Source organism: Helianthus annuus, chromosome 12 (assembly GCF_002127325.2).
Source record: "Helianthus annuus cultivar XRQ/B chromosome 12, HanXRQr2.0-SUNRISE, whole genome shotgun sequence".
NCBI lineage: Eukaryota > Viridiplantae > Streptophyta > Magnoliopsida > Asterales > Asteraceae > Helianthus > Helianthus annuus.
In genome coordinates, this window is record NC_035444.2 from 3,386,122 (window position 1) to 3,403,292 (window position 17,171).

Genomic DNA, 17,171 nt, shown 5'->3' on the forward strand with positions numbered 1-17,171 from the left:
TCATTCCCACACAATTTCACTGCCAATTTCATCTCTACAACTGATTGGAGCCGTGCCGGCATATCGGAACTCCGACGATACTATTCTTGTACATAACATCGCAAACTGGTACGAATATTACATGCTATTTGTTCGTTTTATCCAGAACCAAAACCCCATATTTATTTCAACTTACAAAACTGTTATATTCCTAGATCAGAAATTTGTTTTATTTATTTTTATAAATCTTAACTTGTTTTATTATTTAGATTAAGTTAAAAAATTTATCTTACTAGCATATTATTTATAAACTCAAAGTTTATAAATAATGAACTTTAAATCCATTCAATTTTATAAAAAAAAAATATAAATAAAACAAAAAAAACATTACTTTAAATTATTTTAGTCAAATATAATTAATTAAAAAAAATAGACTCTCTAGTTATTAAAGGATATTTTAGTAATTTTAGTAAAACTTAACAAAAAAGTTAACAAGGTTTAACCTTAGTACTCAACATTGGGACAAGGTTTGGTCTTAGTTGTCAATATTGTGATAAATTAGAACGTTAATACCTAATTTTGCAACAAAAAACTAATATTTTACAAGAAAATAGTTGTTTTTTTAGATAAAAGCATGATGAATTATAAATCCTATTTAAGATGAATTTGTATTTGGGTTAGCTAGTGACCTGGTTGAACCGCCCGATACAACCCGATTCATCCGATTGAACCATTTCTCACTCCGAAATGATTTAAAAATCTGTTTTTAAAACATTGGTTTGGGAAAAATCCGTTTTGACTTCCGTTGACCAAAGCCGAACCGGTTTGGGCTCAAAATCCGGTTTGTGGACCTCTAATTCGGAATGATATATGGTTTGGGCCCAATGGCCCATAAACGAATATAGTGTAAAACCCAAAACCTCTTCCCTGTCGTAGCATCAGTTTGGAGCTCCGTCATTTCAAAGAAACCAGGTACTTCTCTCTCTCATTTTCTTTCGTTTATGGCGGCACGTGCTTTAGCGCACTCGATCTTCATATCACGTGCTTCACGAAATAACTGTTTGCCATTTATCATCTGCAACATTTTGTGATTTGATCTCACACAATTTCATTTTTATTGAGTCACTCTTCCGTTTCGTTAGGGTTTTTATTAACGTCTGATGTTGATTGGGTAAAATCAAATTAGTCAATTTAGAACTTTAGTTAGATTATTTAGGGTTTGTTGGTTCAATTTCTAGGTCTAATTTGTTAAGTTAAGGGTTTTGTAATCCATATTATAGATGGTTGATAGGATTCATATTCTTGTGTGATTGTGTGCAGAAAGTTATGACTTATGAAATTACTTTACTTTGTGTATATTTTGTATAGCCAATGATAGTGTAACATGAACAAAGTTATTGATAATGTGGTTGTAATTGTAACTTTTGTGATGAGGTATGTTTAATGTGGAATTGATGAGTGTTTGTTATTCAGGTTGTAGGATAACAAACCTAGGGACATAGGTAAAAAAATTGTGTACATCCCACCCTCCCTAGAGGGTGTCAATAGCGAATTGCGGACAGTTGCGACAAGCTACCTATATGCTATGTAGCGATAGCGGCGAAATAGCGCCCTGCCTATTTTATGTTTTGCAAAATTGCGGTAAAGTAATACCTACCTCAAGGTTTAAAAAACCGGAAATGAGTTTCGAGGTGTTTTCACTTCGCCTCACGAGGCGTAAGTATTGAGGCGGAACGAGGCGTAAAGCCGAGACGGTATTAATAAATAAATATTAAAATTATATATATCATAAAATAATAATTACTAAACATCAAAAAAAGAGTTTTCTCATCAAATTTCATCAAATTCAGTAGTTAAAAACATAAAAAAGATTCAAATTTCATCAAATACTTGACATAAAAAAGCTATTTAAGAAAAGCACACATAGAGAAAAAAAATATAAAAAATATGTTATGTTTTGAAAATAAATAAGATTCCACATATAAAATTAAAAAAAAAAAAACTATTATATATGCCATTTAAGATCATGGAGCTAATAGTTAGTAGCAAAAATTTAGGACTTATATGTTGTAAGTTTTGGGTGTGTGAATAAAAGTCTCAAAAGGTGGTAAATACTTTGTCCCACATTGGTGTGGGGACAAAGTGAGTGGTTGTTTATAAGGTAAAGACTTTACTACTCTATTGTAGCTTTATGACATGTTTTACCACAAGTCCTACCCGCGCGCAGGGGGGGGGGGTGTGCAAAAATGAGTTTCTGAGCTGAAATTTGGTTGAACTCATGCGTGCCCGCACCTGCGGACACGAATGCAGCTCCGAAAAACCCGGGCCCGCGTGGGGCAGTACATGACCTACCTCCGTCCCATTAAAAGTGTCTTGTTTTGAATTTTCAAAGTCTTTATTTATAAACTTTGACTTTAATTATATATTTTTGTGTTATATAAAATTTGATGAAAATTAACCCGATAAAAACATTTGTAAAACACACTCAAATCATATAACTTTCATCAAGTATTATCTAACACAAACAAAATTATTTAAGGTCAAAGTTTATAAATAAAGACTTTGAAAATTCAAAACAGGACACTTTTAATGGGACGGAGGGAGTATAAAATTAAAGAAATGTTTTACATGTATATTTTTATCAACATATACTATTTTTACATGTGTCTTCCTCTAAATGCGCTTCATTTTTCAATTGTGAAACAAAAAAAGCCTAAAGGGCATTGCTCTTTAGAGTTCTATATTTTTTACAAAAAGGTCACTACTTGTCACTATAAACCCTATAGCGCCATATAAGCGCAACGCTACGTAGCTCGCTATAGCAAGCACTATAGCCACTATTGACAACTATGCCCCAAACCCAGACCCTACTGATGGCTTTGTTATTTGTGGGATTTATTGGGTAGAGTTGTTGTTGTTGTATTCTGGTTGTAGAATCAGATTTAACTGTCCTGTTAGAAAAATGGTCTTAAGTTGGGGGTTTGTTATAAATCTTGTTTAGTGTTCCTCGTATAGAACAAGGATGAGCCAAGTAGCCAAGTTATGGGTATGGATATATTTTTTTATTTATTTTAGCGCGGGTTTTAACCAAGGTTGGAGAACTCACTAGTCGCTAGCGGGTCGGTGAGGTAGGGACTAGTGACTACTCGGGATTAATCGGGAATAATTGGATCGGACTTTTTATGTATAATTTTAAGTTTTTATACATATATACATATATTTTTATATGTAATTTTTTTAAGTGGACAAGTTTTGACCAGAATCTGGGAGGTTTTGGCCGGAATATGTGTTTTTTTTCCCGATTTTTTCTGATTTTTCTGATTTTTTCCAATTTTTTCTGATTTTTTCCGACTCTTTTTGTTTTTTCCCGATTTTTTCCGATTTTTCTCGACCGACTAGTCACGATTAGGGCCGACTAGGGCCGATTAGGGCCGACTAGGCCGACTAGCGATTTTTTTACTGATTAGCAGAAAATTACTCAGTTGATGGGCGACTAGCTACTAGTCAGCGATTAATCGCCGGCTAGTCACGATTTTTGCAACCATGGTTTTAACAAAGGGGAAAGAATGATAAGCTTAGGAATTGTTTGCTATAAGCTACTATATATCTAGTTCTGATTTCTTTTCTCGGCAGTTCATAATTTGAATTAATCTTCTAAACGTTATAGAGGTTTAAGTTTCATGTATGTAACATGGATATCTAATCATTATTTGGTAAAATTAAGTTAGCATTAGTTAGTGTCAGCTTTTACCCGAGGAGGTATTTGAGATGGTTTCTTTTGGTCATATTAAGTGTTAGATGCGTGTTGAAAAATCTTGTTAAAAGTTTGAATTCTTTAACGAGTTTAGTCATCCGGGTTTGGTCCTTGACTTCTCATTCTTATTCTTTTTTACTTTCTATGTCAATGTTGCTGCTCAATCTGAAATTAGCGTTTCCGCTTTCTATTTTATTGTTCTACCTAATGAAGTACTGAGAGTAGAGTATGTTCGGAACATTCGTTGGTAGCTGTAAGCTGTAACTGTTGGTTATATAAAAGTGTTTGGAACTTTAGCAAAAAAAGTTGTAGTTGTAGCTGAAACATAGTTGTCAATAGCGAGCGTAGCGATCGCTATAGCGCGTTACGTAGCGTATAGGTCTAGGCTCGCTATTATGGTTGTAGCGATAGATAGCGATGATAGAGACATTTTAATTTATTTTTTGTTTTTTTAATGTAAATAGCAATTAAATATAGCTATAAAATAGCTGGAATTTAGGTTTTTTAGATATACATGTAAAATAGCATATATACCAGGGTATTTTGATATAACATACATATACAATTTATTTACTTTTTTTTCTAATGTATCGCTATTTATAAAATAGCCGCTCGCTATTTATCGCTATTCGTTATGTAGCATATAGGTACCTTATCGCTTTTTGTCGCTATTCGCCATTCACAACTATGAGCTGAAAAGCGTAAAATGACAGAAAAAGAGCACACACTTTAAATCGTATCATACATAAGAACCCGAAAATTTTACACAAACCCGAACCCGACCCGAACCCGAAAATCGTATCATACATAAGAACCCGAACACGACCCGAAATTTCGTGGGTTGACCCGAACACGACCCGTTCAACCCGAATTTTTTTATTTTTTTCTGAAATTAATATATTAAAATTAAAATTTACTTAAAAAACACAAATGTATATAATAATATAATATTTAAATTATAAAATCTATGTTAATTTCTCTTTTTAAGTTATAATCATTGCATAAAATACACACCCCATTTAATTTATGACATAAAATATATTGTAAAAAAAATATAATATAGTATAAATGTGTTAAACGGGTCAACCCGCCAACCCGACCAGGTTGACCCGAACCCGACCTGTTAACCTAAACGGGTTCGCGGGTTCAACCTGAAACTGACCCGAACCCGTTTAGACTAAACCTAAACCCACAAATTTCGTGTTAGGTTCGTGTCGGGTTTTCGGGTCGTGTCAGAAATTCACGCCCTTAATTTCAAGGTCCAGTTTCTTCTTTTGTATTTTTTGAAAGTTAGCATTTTTTAAGCTTATTTTTTTAGATCAAAGCTAACATGTTTTTAGTGAACTTATTGTTTTAAAAAAAGCTAAATCTCTTAAAGCTCCTTGCCAAACATATCCTGAAACTTTGAAATATTTTCACAATTATAGTAATTTATTTGATTTTACAGGATTCTTGTTTGAGGTACGAGTCTCATTTTGTTAATAATCTTGAGATACTGCTATTACTATATCTAGTTTATATAATCTTAAAGAGAAAGGTCGGTGGCTGTCACATCAAAGCTATCGACCCTTTCTTTTATATATATTATAGTGACCTGAAAGTTGGTAACAAAGTGACAGTTGGATGATTTTTTTTTCTTTTCCTGTATACATTTGTTTATTTATCTTTCTTTTCCATAATAAATATATCTCTACCTATGAATGAATATAGATGAATATATATAGGTATGTATGTAGATGTTTGTTTTTCGTGTATGACTATCCACTTTCTAATCCGTGTTTTCATTATTTAGCTTAAAAGAAAAAAATCTATATTTTCACATGGTTATTTTTAAGTACGTGTCGTATAAGTTCACGTTTCACGTAACTTTTCTCACGTATTTTTTTTCGAAAACAAGTCGGGTCAATATAATGCGTTTCATGTTTATTTTTATGGGTGGCTATAAATTCATGTTTCAGTGTAAACGATATAAATTCACGTTTCGACATAATTTTTTTCGGAAACAAGTCTGGTTAAGTATAATACGTTTTCATGCTTATTATTGCATACGATTTTGGTTGGTCTATGTTTTGACGTAAATTATGTTTGGAAACAAGTCTGGACTCTGGTCATTCGACAGTATAAATTCGAGTCACTGATTGTTGATGCTGCTAGGTTTTGATTCAAATATAAGGATAATGTAGTGGTTATGTGGAACCCTCACTAAACGAACCAACCCGTGTTCAGTTCTGTTTCTTTTATAACTACAATGCTTATATAGGTTACACTGAGTTAGATCGGATACGTCGAAACACACGTTTTCATATGATTAACGCATCACATAACGTGTCATTAGCTATAAACAACTAAGTCGTTGCCGCCGCAACGCGCGGCTTATGGCAAGAATCTAGTTTTGTATCATGTTTTTGTATAAAGTAATTTTATCTAAATAGTTAATCTCTGAATTGATGTAAAGCCTCCTTGTTAAATGCTATTTTAAAATTCCGCAACAGCATCCAACCCGTAATTTTACAATTTTTTTTTTTTTTTTTTGCAGAAAAATCATTCCTATACAAGAGCTAGCAAATGGGTTTTCTATAGGCCAGTTGAAAACTAAACGGGCGATCATAAAAGTGAAAAAAAAATGAGTTTGTTTTTAAGGCTTAGGCATCATTTACCTTATGGATTCCGTTCAAATTCTATGCATTCTCCCGTTATTGCACTCAATTACGTAAAGTCAACAGGTTTGACCCGAATGTTCAGTCAACCTGCAAAACAAGTGGAAGAAGAAGTAGAGATCGACCAAAAGCGACTCCCAACAGATTACGACCCCGCAACATTCGACCCAACCGAACACCGCAGCCCACCAACCGAACGCGTATGGAGACTCGTAGACGAAATGTCATCACTCACATTAGTTGAAGTAGCTGAACTTTCGTCGATAATGATGAAAAAGATGGGTATGAAAGAGCCGCCGGTTGTGGCGGTGATGAAGCCAGGTGCCGCCGGGGTATCGGGTGTGGCGGCAAAAGGTCAAACTGCAGCAAAGGAAGAGGCAAAGCCCGAAAAGTCCGTCTTTGAGTTGAAACTTGACTCGTTTGAAGCAGCTTCGAAGATCAAGATTATTAAAGAAGTGAGAAGTGTTACTGATCTCGGGCTTAAAGAAGCGAAAGATTTAGTTGAAAAAGCGCCCATTGTGTTCAAGAAAGGAGTGACGAAAGAAGAAGCCGAACAAATCATCGAGAAAATGAAAGCCGTTGGTGCCAAAGTTGTGATGGAGTAAACATCAAATGAACGGGTATCCCTCAATCGTTAAATCTCGTTTTCTTGTAGGAATTATTGAAAGACATGAACGGGTTTTGTTAGCGTTAGGCGTCTAGCAGCATACGTACACTTATGCATGTTTATGGACTATTTTCAAGTGGGAAAGTTTGGGTTTGCCTTTCTGTTATTGTTCTTTTGAGAGTTGAGATGTATGCTAATTGGTAAGAAACACAATAATATGATACTCTTTTTTGATTGTAATGATTTAGTTCATTGGATGTGCTACGTGTTTGATAAAATAATATTCTTATTTCTATTGTAGCAAAGATAATTAGACTTAGGGGCTGTTTGGCAATATCTGAATGTTAAGTGCTGAACTAGTAAAGAGGTTTGAACTATTAAGTGCTGAACTAGTAAGAAGTAAGAAATTTGAACTATTAAGTGCTGAACCAGTAAGAGGTCTGAACCATTAAGAGTCTGTATAATGTTTACCCGTTCAGAGGCATAGAGGCAAATGTCTGACCAATTCAGATTAGAGGTCTTCACCATTCAGACTATGTATAAATCTTAATCATTCAGAGGCAAATGTCTGAACCATTCAGACATCTGCTTGTGAAACAAACAGTCTGAACCATTAAGTGTTGAACCGGTAAGAGTTCTTAATCATTAAGAGCTTCATTAAGAGGTAAACAAACAACCCCTTACTATGTGTTTTGTTACAAGTAATTATATGATTTCTTTGATGCTTTATGATGTGTTTTAGTTTGCAGTGTTTTATACATGTGATTATGACTCTTTAGAGCTAAGATAAACAGATTATAACAATTATGTAAAAAATTGCTGGCTACAATCATTTTTGTTAGAGCTAATTATAATAATAAGAGGTTGCTTTCCTTAAGATCTCTACGGAGAAAAGCATTATTAACATCTAATCATTCGAGTGGCTAATTTAAGTAAGAGAGAACAACCCTAATGGCGAGCAATCGGGCTGAAAGTTCAATGATCTGTTACAACCCAGATGGTAGAACTGGTCCCAAAAGAGTAGCCCAGCGGGAGAGGGTGCCATTTGGGTTATATAAATCATACGTTAGTTGCCCATACAACCAATGTGGAACAAGTCTCATACCTTGCAATAGATTCAGTCGATAACATAATCCACCCCAATTGTTGCCCGACACAATTTAATCACAAATCCAGCCCGCTTACAATTAACAATGTTAATACTAGAGAAAAGGCGAGTGAGACTTATTTCGACATCATGGCGATGATGTTTGACAAAAGCATTTCGAGTCTTTGGTTGTACCACGAGAATTCCCACAACGACAATTACCATAGTTGTAGTTGGTATTGTTGGGTTCATGTAACTACAGAAGGCGTGGGAATCAGATGAGGCTGTCGGTATTAGCATGTTGCGACTTCGATACAATAGTACATCAAAATGTTTAAAAGACTTTGTATCATGTAATCATGTTTTATTTGTGGTCACATTGGCTCTTAAAATATGTTGCATGAAACTAGAATTTTAAATATCAAAGGTTTGAATATACTATGGTTGTTTTTTGACATCACGCACACACTTTACTTTCAACAAATGACGTATGTGAGACTCGTAACCGTCGTTGTACTCGAACAAATTCTCGGTTTCTACAGACTTGGATCGATAGTTGGTTAAGGAACAATTGAACCCTTGTGTCGGTATCTGATGCGGGCCCAAGTGTGGAGGATCAGGCCATCTTATATTTGGAGGCCTAAGATCGTGTGACAAAAGGAGCTTAACTAAAATGACTCGAACTTGGGCTACGGGGGTCATCGTTCGGGCCCAAAAATGCTTATTTCTATGAGTTATTTATCGTTTTATGTTTTTTATTGCTTTTGGTGGACTTTTATTTCGTTCTAGCTTTTGTCCCAAGTGTTTTTTGAGGCCCGTTTTCGATTTACCTTGTTATTTATATGGATGTAATGGGAGAAAACAAATCAGTTTTGGAATATATGAACAGTCATTTTTCTTTTCACTAGTGTGTGTTTTGTGTGAAAATCCCAATTTTCGGCATTCTTCGTGAATCAACGAATTTTGGAAGAATCGTTATTTCCTATCCCATTTTCTAGTCTACATCAGTATCCATTTCTGAAGGACCAACATATGCGGCCCTTAATTGAACCCTTCGAGAACCATCATTTGAACTGTTTCTACTTTCCGAAAGTTGGCTTGAACCAGCTTGAACCAAACAGTAGCAACTTTGCGAAAGTTGGCTTGAACCAACTTGAACCAAACAGTTGCGACTTCTTGATCCAAGGGGCCTATGTGATGGTTGAACCTCGCCTGACCGTTTCAATTGAAAAACATACAGGCCCTTTGGAGTTTCCCACCTCTTCCATTGACTATGAAATTATTAGTAAAAAACATTTTCCACTAATAAACCGATTCCATGTTTCATCTTGTTTCAATGTAGACAATGATTTACCATAATAAAGGATAATAATCAAAAGAGTTAAAAAAATATTGAGTATAGTGTGAGGTTACATCAATCTAGAAAGTATATTGTTAGTTTACAAAGAAAAAGAGTTCACATCTCTTATTGTAGGATTCTTAATAATTAGCTGTGAATTCAAATTCTAAAACCAAACTTCTTTATTACTACCCTCTATAAATACAAATCAAACCCTACAACCCTTCACTAATATGGCACATAAGAAGTTGAATCAAGTGGTGGTTACGATCGGTGGCATATGTGCATTTTCCAACGACGATGGCTAATACTAGGGTAAATTACTTTTTGAGTCCCTGTGTTTTAAAGGTTTTAACCACTTGAGTCTAAAATCAAAATGTTTAATAACCTGAGTCCCTATAGCCACTTTTCTTAACCATTTGAGTCCAATTTTTTAACACTGTTAGGATATTCTGTTAGTTTTTCTTGAAAAGACTAAAATACCTCTGACATTTAAAAAAACATAAAAATAAAATACATAATATATAAACCTAGAATCCACTAAAATCCTTTCACTTCTTGTTCTTAAATCTTCAATCATTCTTCGTTTTCTGTTTATTCTCTCTTATATCCACCAAGTTCCATACTTTTCAACAAAATCAAAGGTCCCAATTCTGTACGAATCAACTTAATATTTTTATATATTTTCTTATAATTCTCCATCAAACCCGTTTAAAACAGAGGATTTGATGGAGAAATTTGTTTAATTCTAACTGGGTTAGAAATTTGGTTAACCAGTAAGAAGAGGTCTGAACCATTAAGTGCTAAACTAGTAAGAGATCTGAACCATTAAGAGTCTGTATAATGCTTAATCGTTTAAAGACAAATGTCTGACCAATTCAGATTAGAGGTTTTAACCATCTATCTGCTCGTGAAATGACCAATTCAGATTAGAGGTTTTAACCATCTATCTGCTCGTGAAATGACCAATTCAGATTAGAGGTTTTAACCATCTATCTGCTCGTGAAACAAACAGTCTGAACCATTAAGTGCTGAACCAGTAAAAGGTCTAACCATTAAGAGCTAAACAAATAGCCCCTTAAATAGGGACATAAATTCTAAACGTGCCATAAAAAGTCCATGGGCCAAACACAAACCCAAAAACAAAATGCATAACATGAGGAAAAACATAAAAGTGATTGTAACTCCCCATAGAATGCGTTTTTTTGGACTCAAACTTGGGCTAGGCCATTTGGGCCTTGTCACGATGTGCTCCTCGCTTCAAGCTTCGATTTGACTGGTAGAACGCCTAAAACGGAGACCCGTAGCCTAAGTTATGGTCATTTTCGTGTAATGATCGACATGAAAGAGTCATAGTTCGCAATTTCATAATGACTAATATCATACGATAATATGTTTTGTTGTTCTTTGTTATAGAAACAAGAGTAAACTTCAATTTTCATCTTTGTAGTTTGTCCAAAATAACACTATTAATCTAATATATATATTTTTTGCATTTATCTGTATTTTTGGTTTCAGTTTAACTAGGCAACTCTACACCATTTGTTTACTCTTTTAAATCACCGTGAAAAGACAACAATACCCATAAACTAAAATTATTATTACAAAACTATATGTATACGCATATAATATGTCTAGGGGGATATCGACAAGTGTTTTACATCGAATGGAAAACCATAACAATGAATGTTGATACTGGTACCACTGTTGTTTAGTCGGTATCGGTTCGATTCGCTACGATAACATTAAGGCATTGTTACCGTACCAATGTTGTTTGGGCCGTTTGGCACGTCGAGATAACCATCATAAATGCATACGGTACTAGTACCAATATTGTTTGAACGGTATCAGTTCACTTTTCACGGAAAAAAACAAAAAATAACTATACTTAGACTCGTTGAAATAAAACTTTGATCATCTTTCACAAAAAAAAAAAAAAAAAAAAAACTTTTATCGAATCATAAATAAAAACAAGCACGTTGTAGTGCCCCACTTTACAAAAACAAATAACGAAAATGGTAAACGCCCAACTTTACAAAAATAAATGACTAATAAGCTCTGGCGTAACTTTGATGACATATACACTTGTGTTTCGATCAATTTTAGGGGCTGTTTGGTAGCCTCTGAATTGTCATTAAGAGGCGGATACATTAAGAATTTTACCAATGAGAAGGTAGAAGAATGTGAAATGTGATGATTTACCATTCAAAGGTTACCTCTTAACCATTCAGACTTGAGGTTACCTCTTATTCATTAAGAGGTTTTAAACCATTAAGAGGTAGAATCTGAATGGTCATTAAGACGCTACCAAACAGCCCCTTACATTACTATTCACAACTCGGTTTTAAGTATAACTTAGAGTAAACTTCCTTTTTGCTCCCCGTGGTTTGTTCGTTTTAACAGTTTTGCCCCAATCATTCAAAAATAGTCATTTTACTCCAATAATTTACTATTTTTTCTATTTTTCTCCATGCCCTTAACTCCATCAATAATGTCAACTAACTAGCAGGGCATTTTGGTAATTTTAAGAATAAAAGAAGGACATTTTGATAATTCACTTGTAAAGATATTTATATGATATATACACACTCTCTCCTCTCTCTCTCTCTCTCAAAATCAGATTCATCTAAATATCTTTACAAGTGAAGAGAAGAGATAGATGAATATGATGTTGAGAGAGAGAGAGAGAAGAGTGAGGAGAGAGTGTGTATATATCATATAAATATCTTTGTAAGGGAATTACTAAAATGCCCATACTTTTATTCTTAAAATTACTAAAATGCCCTTCTAGTTAATAGCATGGTTGTAAAAGTCCCGACTAGGCTCCGAGTACTCCCCGAGTACTCGCTACAAGGTAGGTTGCCGAGGCACGAGTACTCTTCTCCCAGGCCAATTACTCCCCGAGTACTCCCGAATACTCCCGAGTACCTCCCGAGTACTCCCGAATCCGACTAGGGAGCGCCTAGCGACTTTTACAACCATGGTTAATAGACATTATGGATGGTATTAAGGCCATAGAGCAAAATGGAAAAATATTAGTAAACTATTGGAGTAAAATGGCTATTTTTAAAGAATTGGGCAAAACCATTAAAACAAACAAAACAAAAGTTTACTTATAACTTATATATATCTAAACGTATATAAAATTAAATAAGTACACGTTACAACAACATTCTCAAAATTTCATAAAACATATCTTAAATTATAAACGAAAAAAAAAATACTTTTAAAACTAATCATAATAATATTTTTTTAAAAAGACATAAACTAAGTAACCTTGTGTTTTGTAGCTCTTTATCATGACAAACCTCGAAGCTTCCAGATCGCATTTTCCTGCAATCTCTCGAACCTCACCGATCCTTCATCATGAAATTCTCCAGAAATCTCTTCCACCAAAACAAAACAACTCACGTGTATATATCTATATATCTATATATATACACCCAACAATCTCCTCATTATAAACCACCAAACTGAATTCACAGTCTCACAATCACCTACATAAACACATTCTCTTATTTGCCAATTTACTTGACTCACTAGCATCTGAAAAGTGAAAACCACAAAAAATGGCAATGTGGAAGCCACAAACACTCACTTTCACTTTCTTAATGTTAACAACAATGTTGTTCATGAACACAAACGCTTTAATCCCTTACAACCGACCTCTATGGGACATGATGGTTCCTTCTGAGGATCCATTCAGGATCCTCGAACAAAACCCGCTCAATATCGCTAAAGATATCGACACTATCAACCTGGCACGTGCCGACTGGAAAGAAACTTCGGGTCACCACGTGATCTCCCTTGATGTCCCCGGAATGAAGAGCCCGGAGATAAAGATCGAGGTGGAAGAGAGCCGGGTGCTCAAAGTTAGCGGGGAGAGGAAGGCGGAGGAGGAAGCGGATGGCGACAAGTGGCACCGGGCGGAGAGGACAAGTGGAAAGTTTTGGAGACGGTTCAGGTTAGACCATCCACAATAAGGAACTTTAAATTAAGAAAAAAAGTTTTGGAGACGGTTCAGGTTAGACCATCCACAATAAAGAACTTTAAATTAAAAAAAAAAACATTTTAAAAAACGTGTCTAATAAACTGTCACATTATAAAAAAGACTGATTTTAAAAAAAACACTAAAATTTACCTGATAAAATCTAAAAACTCTCAAAACCTTTGCCACATGGCCCACATTTTCACCGCATTTTCGATTTTTATCCATCCATTTATACCACACATTCTTTTATTAATTTTATAATTAAAAGTACATATCATCGTAACCATTATAGCAAAGCTAAGGTAGAATCTGAGAACGGTAAGATGTAGATAATATTACCTTTACCCCGAATGAATAGAGAGACTGCTTTTGGTGAGACCCTCGACTCAATAGTAGTTTTGCATCAAGCCTTGGACATAAGGCGCGTAACTCTCGGCAAAAAAGGCCGATTAGTGTATGTACCCCCTTCTCTTTCTGCTATCAACGCCACTACATACTACATGATGCATGATTAAACATCCCTCACTTTTAACATTATTTTCACGAAATTAGTAAAATAATGTAAAAATTAGTGTAACTTCACTTTTACCTTCTAAGACCATGTGTAGTGGGAGGAGAATATAATGCCCCCACCCTAGGGCATTTTACGCCATGTGGCGGTCCAGTCAGCAAAGGAGCATTATTGGGCGTTTTCTAAAATGGGGTGTAATGGGGATGGGGCATTATTGGGCATTATTGGGGCATTAAATAAAAATAAAGAAAAAACCTCTAAAAAATCTCATTGGTCATCAACTCTCCCACATTCCCCTTTGGGCGTTTTATATATCACGCCAATGCAATTTTTTTTTGAGCATAATGCCCCATAATGCCCTATGTAATGGGAGTGGGGGGCGTTTTTTTTTAGCATAATGCCCACATAATGCCCCACTACGGGTGGTCTAAGAGCCTACTCATATACACATCATCTGTAAACGTGTCGTATATAAAGGTCCATAAAAGCTTGTTTTTAAGCGTTTTTTTTTTTTCCTTTTTTTTCCTTTGTAAAACAACACCCACCATAATAAAAATGGATATAATGTGGCAAAAACATCCATTAAGAAACACTTATTTTTCAAAGACATCAAAATTCATCCAATCAGAAAACCTAAAAACATCTAACATATCATAGCCACATCATCACCACAATTTTTATTTTTAACCACTCATTTATACCATCATTCTTTTCTCTATATGTTTTTTCAACTAAAAGTACACAGAGGGTCTATCAAAGCTTGTTTTTGGATTTTTTTTTTTTTTTTTTTTTTTTTTGTTGTAAAAACAGCCATAAGAGGACTCGGGGCACCACCGTTAAACTTTGTATAACGCGTTATGGGATAAGCACTTCCCACCGCCACACTTTGTATAACGAGTGATGACTTGTTGGAATTGTTTAACGCGTGGAAAAATTAACGGCGTGATGGTTTGGGTTTGTGAGTGGAATTGTTGGTTGGAGGGAAATTGTTGGGTGTGGTGATGAGTGATGACCACCCCCACTAAAAATGGTTGTGAGTGATGGAAAAATGGTCAATGACATGGCGAAACTTGATTGGTGCTTGTGAGTGATAAATTCTATCACTAGTGAACCACCCCTAGTCCCCTAATAATAAAAATGGATTTGATGTGGCAAAAACATCTCTTAAAAATAGGTTACTGTGGATGCTTTTAGAGTTAATTCAGTAAGATAACATAGTTCATACACTTTTTACATAAAATTTTGTTCTGTAATTTTTGTTACTTTTTAACTATATAACCATTCCAATCATCAGGGCAAATTACATAAGGATAGCAGGTAGACGAGCAACAAACTGCGCCATCCCTTTCTGAATAGAAAACCCTAATCTACTAAAAACAAAGCCTCGCCCCTGAGGGGTTACTATATAATATATTCAGTCTCTACCGAATTGAGTGTTGAGATTTTCGCCCTGACACAGGTTACCGGCGAATGCTGACATAGAGAACATAACGGCGCACCTTGAAGATGGCGTGTTGAAGATCAAGGTACCGAAGTTGGCTCAGGTGAAGAAACAGTCCAAGATTATTGACATTATCGGACAAGAGAGCTCAGGTGAAGACGTCAAAGCAACAAAGGCTGATGCTTGAGTTTTATTCATAACATGTTGTTGGTAATTGTAATAAATTTTGTTGTTTTTATGATGTATGTTGCTTTATAAAAATACCATTGTCAATTGAAAAAACACTACCTGAACGGTAGGCTCTGTCTAGGACTTCAACTCTTGGCGATCCGAACAACTGACTGCAAAATAGAACACCGTTAGGACTTGTTACAGGAATGGGGTTATTCCTGTAACCACCCTCCGGCGTGAGAATAAGTCTCGGTTTGGGAGTAAAAGAATATGTGTAAAGAGAGAGAGTAAATGAGAGCAGAAGATGCATACCTTTGATGTTTACCTCTATTTATAGTTTACCATTAGGGTTTTTCTAACTTAGGATGGGCTCCGATAAGTTAGGGTTTTGCATGATCTTCCCAAAAGATTAGGGATTCGGTTACGTGGTTTATCCATGCAGAATAGAATATTCTAGAATAAACATGTGTAATTATATATTTATAATAAAATAATAGGTAATGACCGGGTCGGGTTATCCGTTCCGAGTCATACCTCGTCATCAATAATAATATTTAGTTTTTAATATTTAGACGAATTTCTTTTAATCCTTATTATAGTCTCAAGATTTGAATTTAAAATATCTTCCTTCTAAATTAACGTGTAATGTTTTTGCTTTTGCCAATAAACTACCATCCTATTGGTTTATATGTTTATTCATTACTAGGTTATCATCCGGGTGCTACCCGGGTTGGAGAAAACTATTAAGATAAATATCAAGTGTACAAATAAAATAAAATACAAAGTCTCATGTTACATAAATTAGTGATACAGTGGATACACAATTTAAAGATAGTCGAGTCCCTTTGAAGATGCATATCCTTCGAGTTACCAAAACCTTTCCCTTAGTAAATTGAGTTCCCTCTAGAAAAAAAAGAACCAAATTATAAGTGTTTAAGTATATAATATAAACTTTAGTGTCGATACTATATAATATAAACTTTGGTGTCGATACTAAGCTTGCCTAAGTAGTATTGCCTAGGTACTGTACCTTTTAAGTCAGTCTTGTACTTTGTCTCATATTTGTAGTCTTTTAAAATGTAAGGCATTTCATCTGTATATTAAGAGACCAAAAGATGTTGTAAACTATTTAAATAATATGTACATAAAAAATGCCAAAAAGCCACATGACTCACCCACAAAATTGACTGGTCAAAACTCGCAAGCAGCCACAATCGGTCTTCTCAACTCCTTCACAAAAAGAACTTGTTTTGGACTTGATTTAGATCATGCCGATTCAGGTTAAACTAATGTTGACTGAAACTTATGGTATTACCGATTACACACCTTTGGTTATGTAAAAATATTAAAAACATTGCACAAACGGGCCGGTGGTCAGAGAACCGTGACTCCCACCGAGTATATGACTTCTGATGGATCCCCTCCCCATACCACAGTATTCTGTCACACCTGCAATTTTAGATTCTCAATCAATGGTTTATGTTTTATCTTTAACGGGTCAAATAAGAATTATGGCTAGAAAGCAAACATTTGATATATAAAATTTTGGGACATCCGTTGCGACCCGTAAAAAGTAGAAAAAAAGCTGATTACCATGCTGGCGTTCGCCTTTTGCTCTTCGATTTTGTGGTATT

General features: G+C 34.9%; 2 protein-coding genes and 1 long non-coding RNA gene across 3 annotated transcripts; 2 read left to right on the forward strand and 1 right to left on the reverse strand.

Moving 5' to 3' along the window:
• Positions 1 to 852: 852 nt before the first annotated feature.
• Positions 853 to 7,254, forward strand: LOC110893822 (50S ribosomal protein L7/L12). The gene is made up of 2 exons (XM_022140967.2): positions 853 to 951; positions 6,270 to 7,254. The coding sequence occupies exon 2, from the start codon at positions 6,357 to 6,359 to the stop codon at positions 6,993 to 6,995; it is 639 nt and encodes a 212-aa protein (XP_021996659.1). The 5' UTR covers positions 853 to 951; positions 6,270 to 6,356; the 3' UTR covers positions 6,996 to 7,254.
• Positions 7,255 to 12,890: 5,636 nt separating this feature from the next.
• LOC110893823 (17.8 kDa class I heat shock protein) lies at positions 12,891 to 15,675 on the forward strand. Its single transcript, XM_022140968.2, has 2 exons — positions 12,891 to 13,387; positions 15,385 to 15,675. Exons 1-2 carry the CDS (start codon positions 12,993 to 12,995, stop codon positions 15,551 to 15,553), a joined length of 564 nt encoding a protein of 187 aa, XP_021996660.1. The 5' UTR covers positions 12,891 to 12,992; the 3' UTR covers positions 15,554 to 15,675.
• Positions 15,676 to 16,267: 592 nt separating this feature from the next.
• Positions 16,268 to 17,171, reverse strand: LOC110896286. Its single transcript, XR_002567806.1, has 5 exons — positions 17,131 to 17,171; positions 16,864 to 16,986; positions 16,713 to 16,767; positions 16,568 to 16,630; positions 16,268 to 16,440 (listed from the first exon to the last, which is right to left on the reverse strand). It is a non-coding gene; the product is annotated as an uncharacterized LOC110896286 (long non-coding RNA).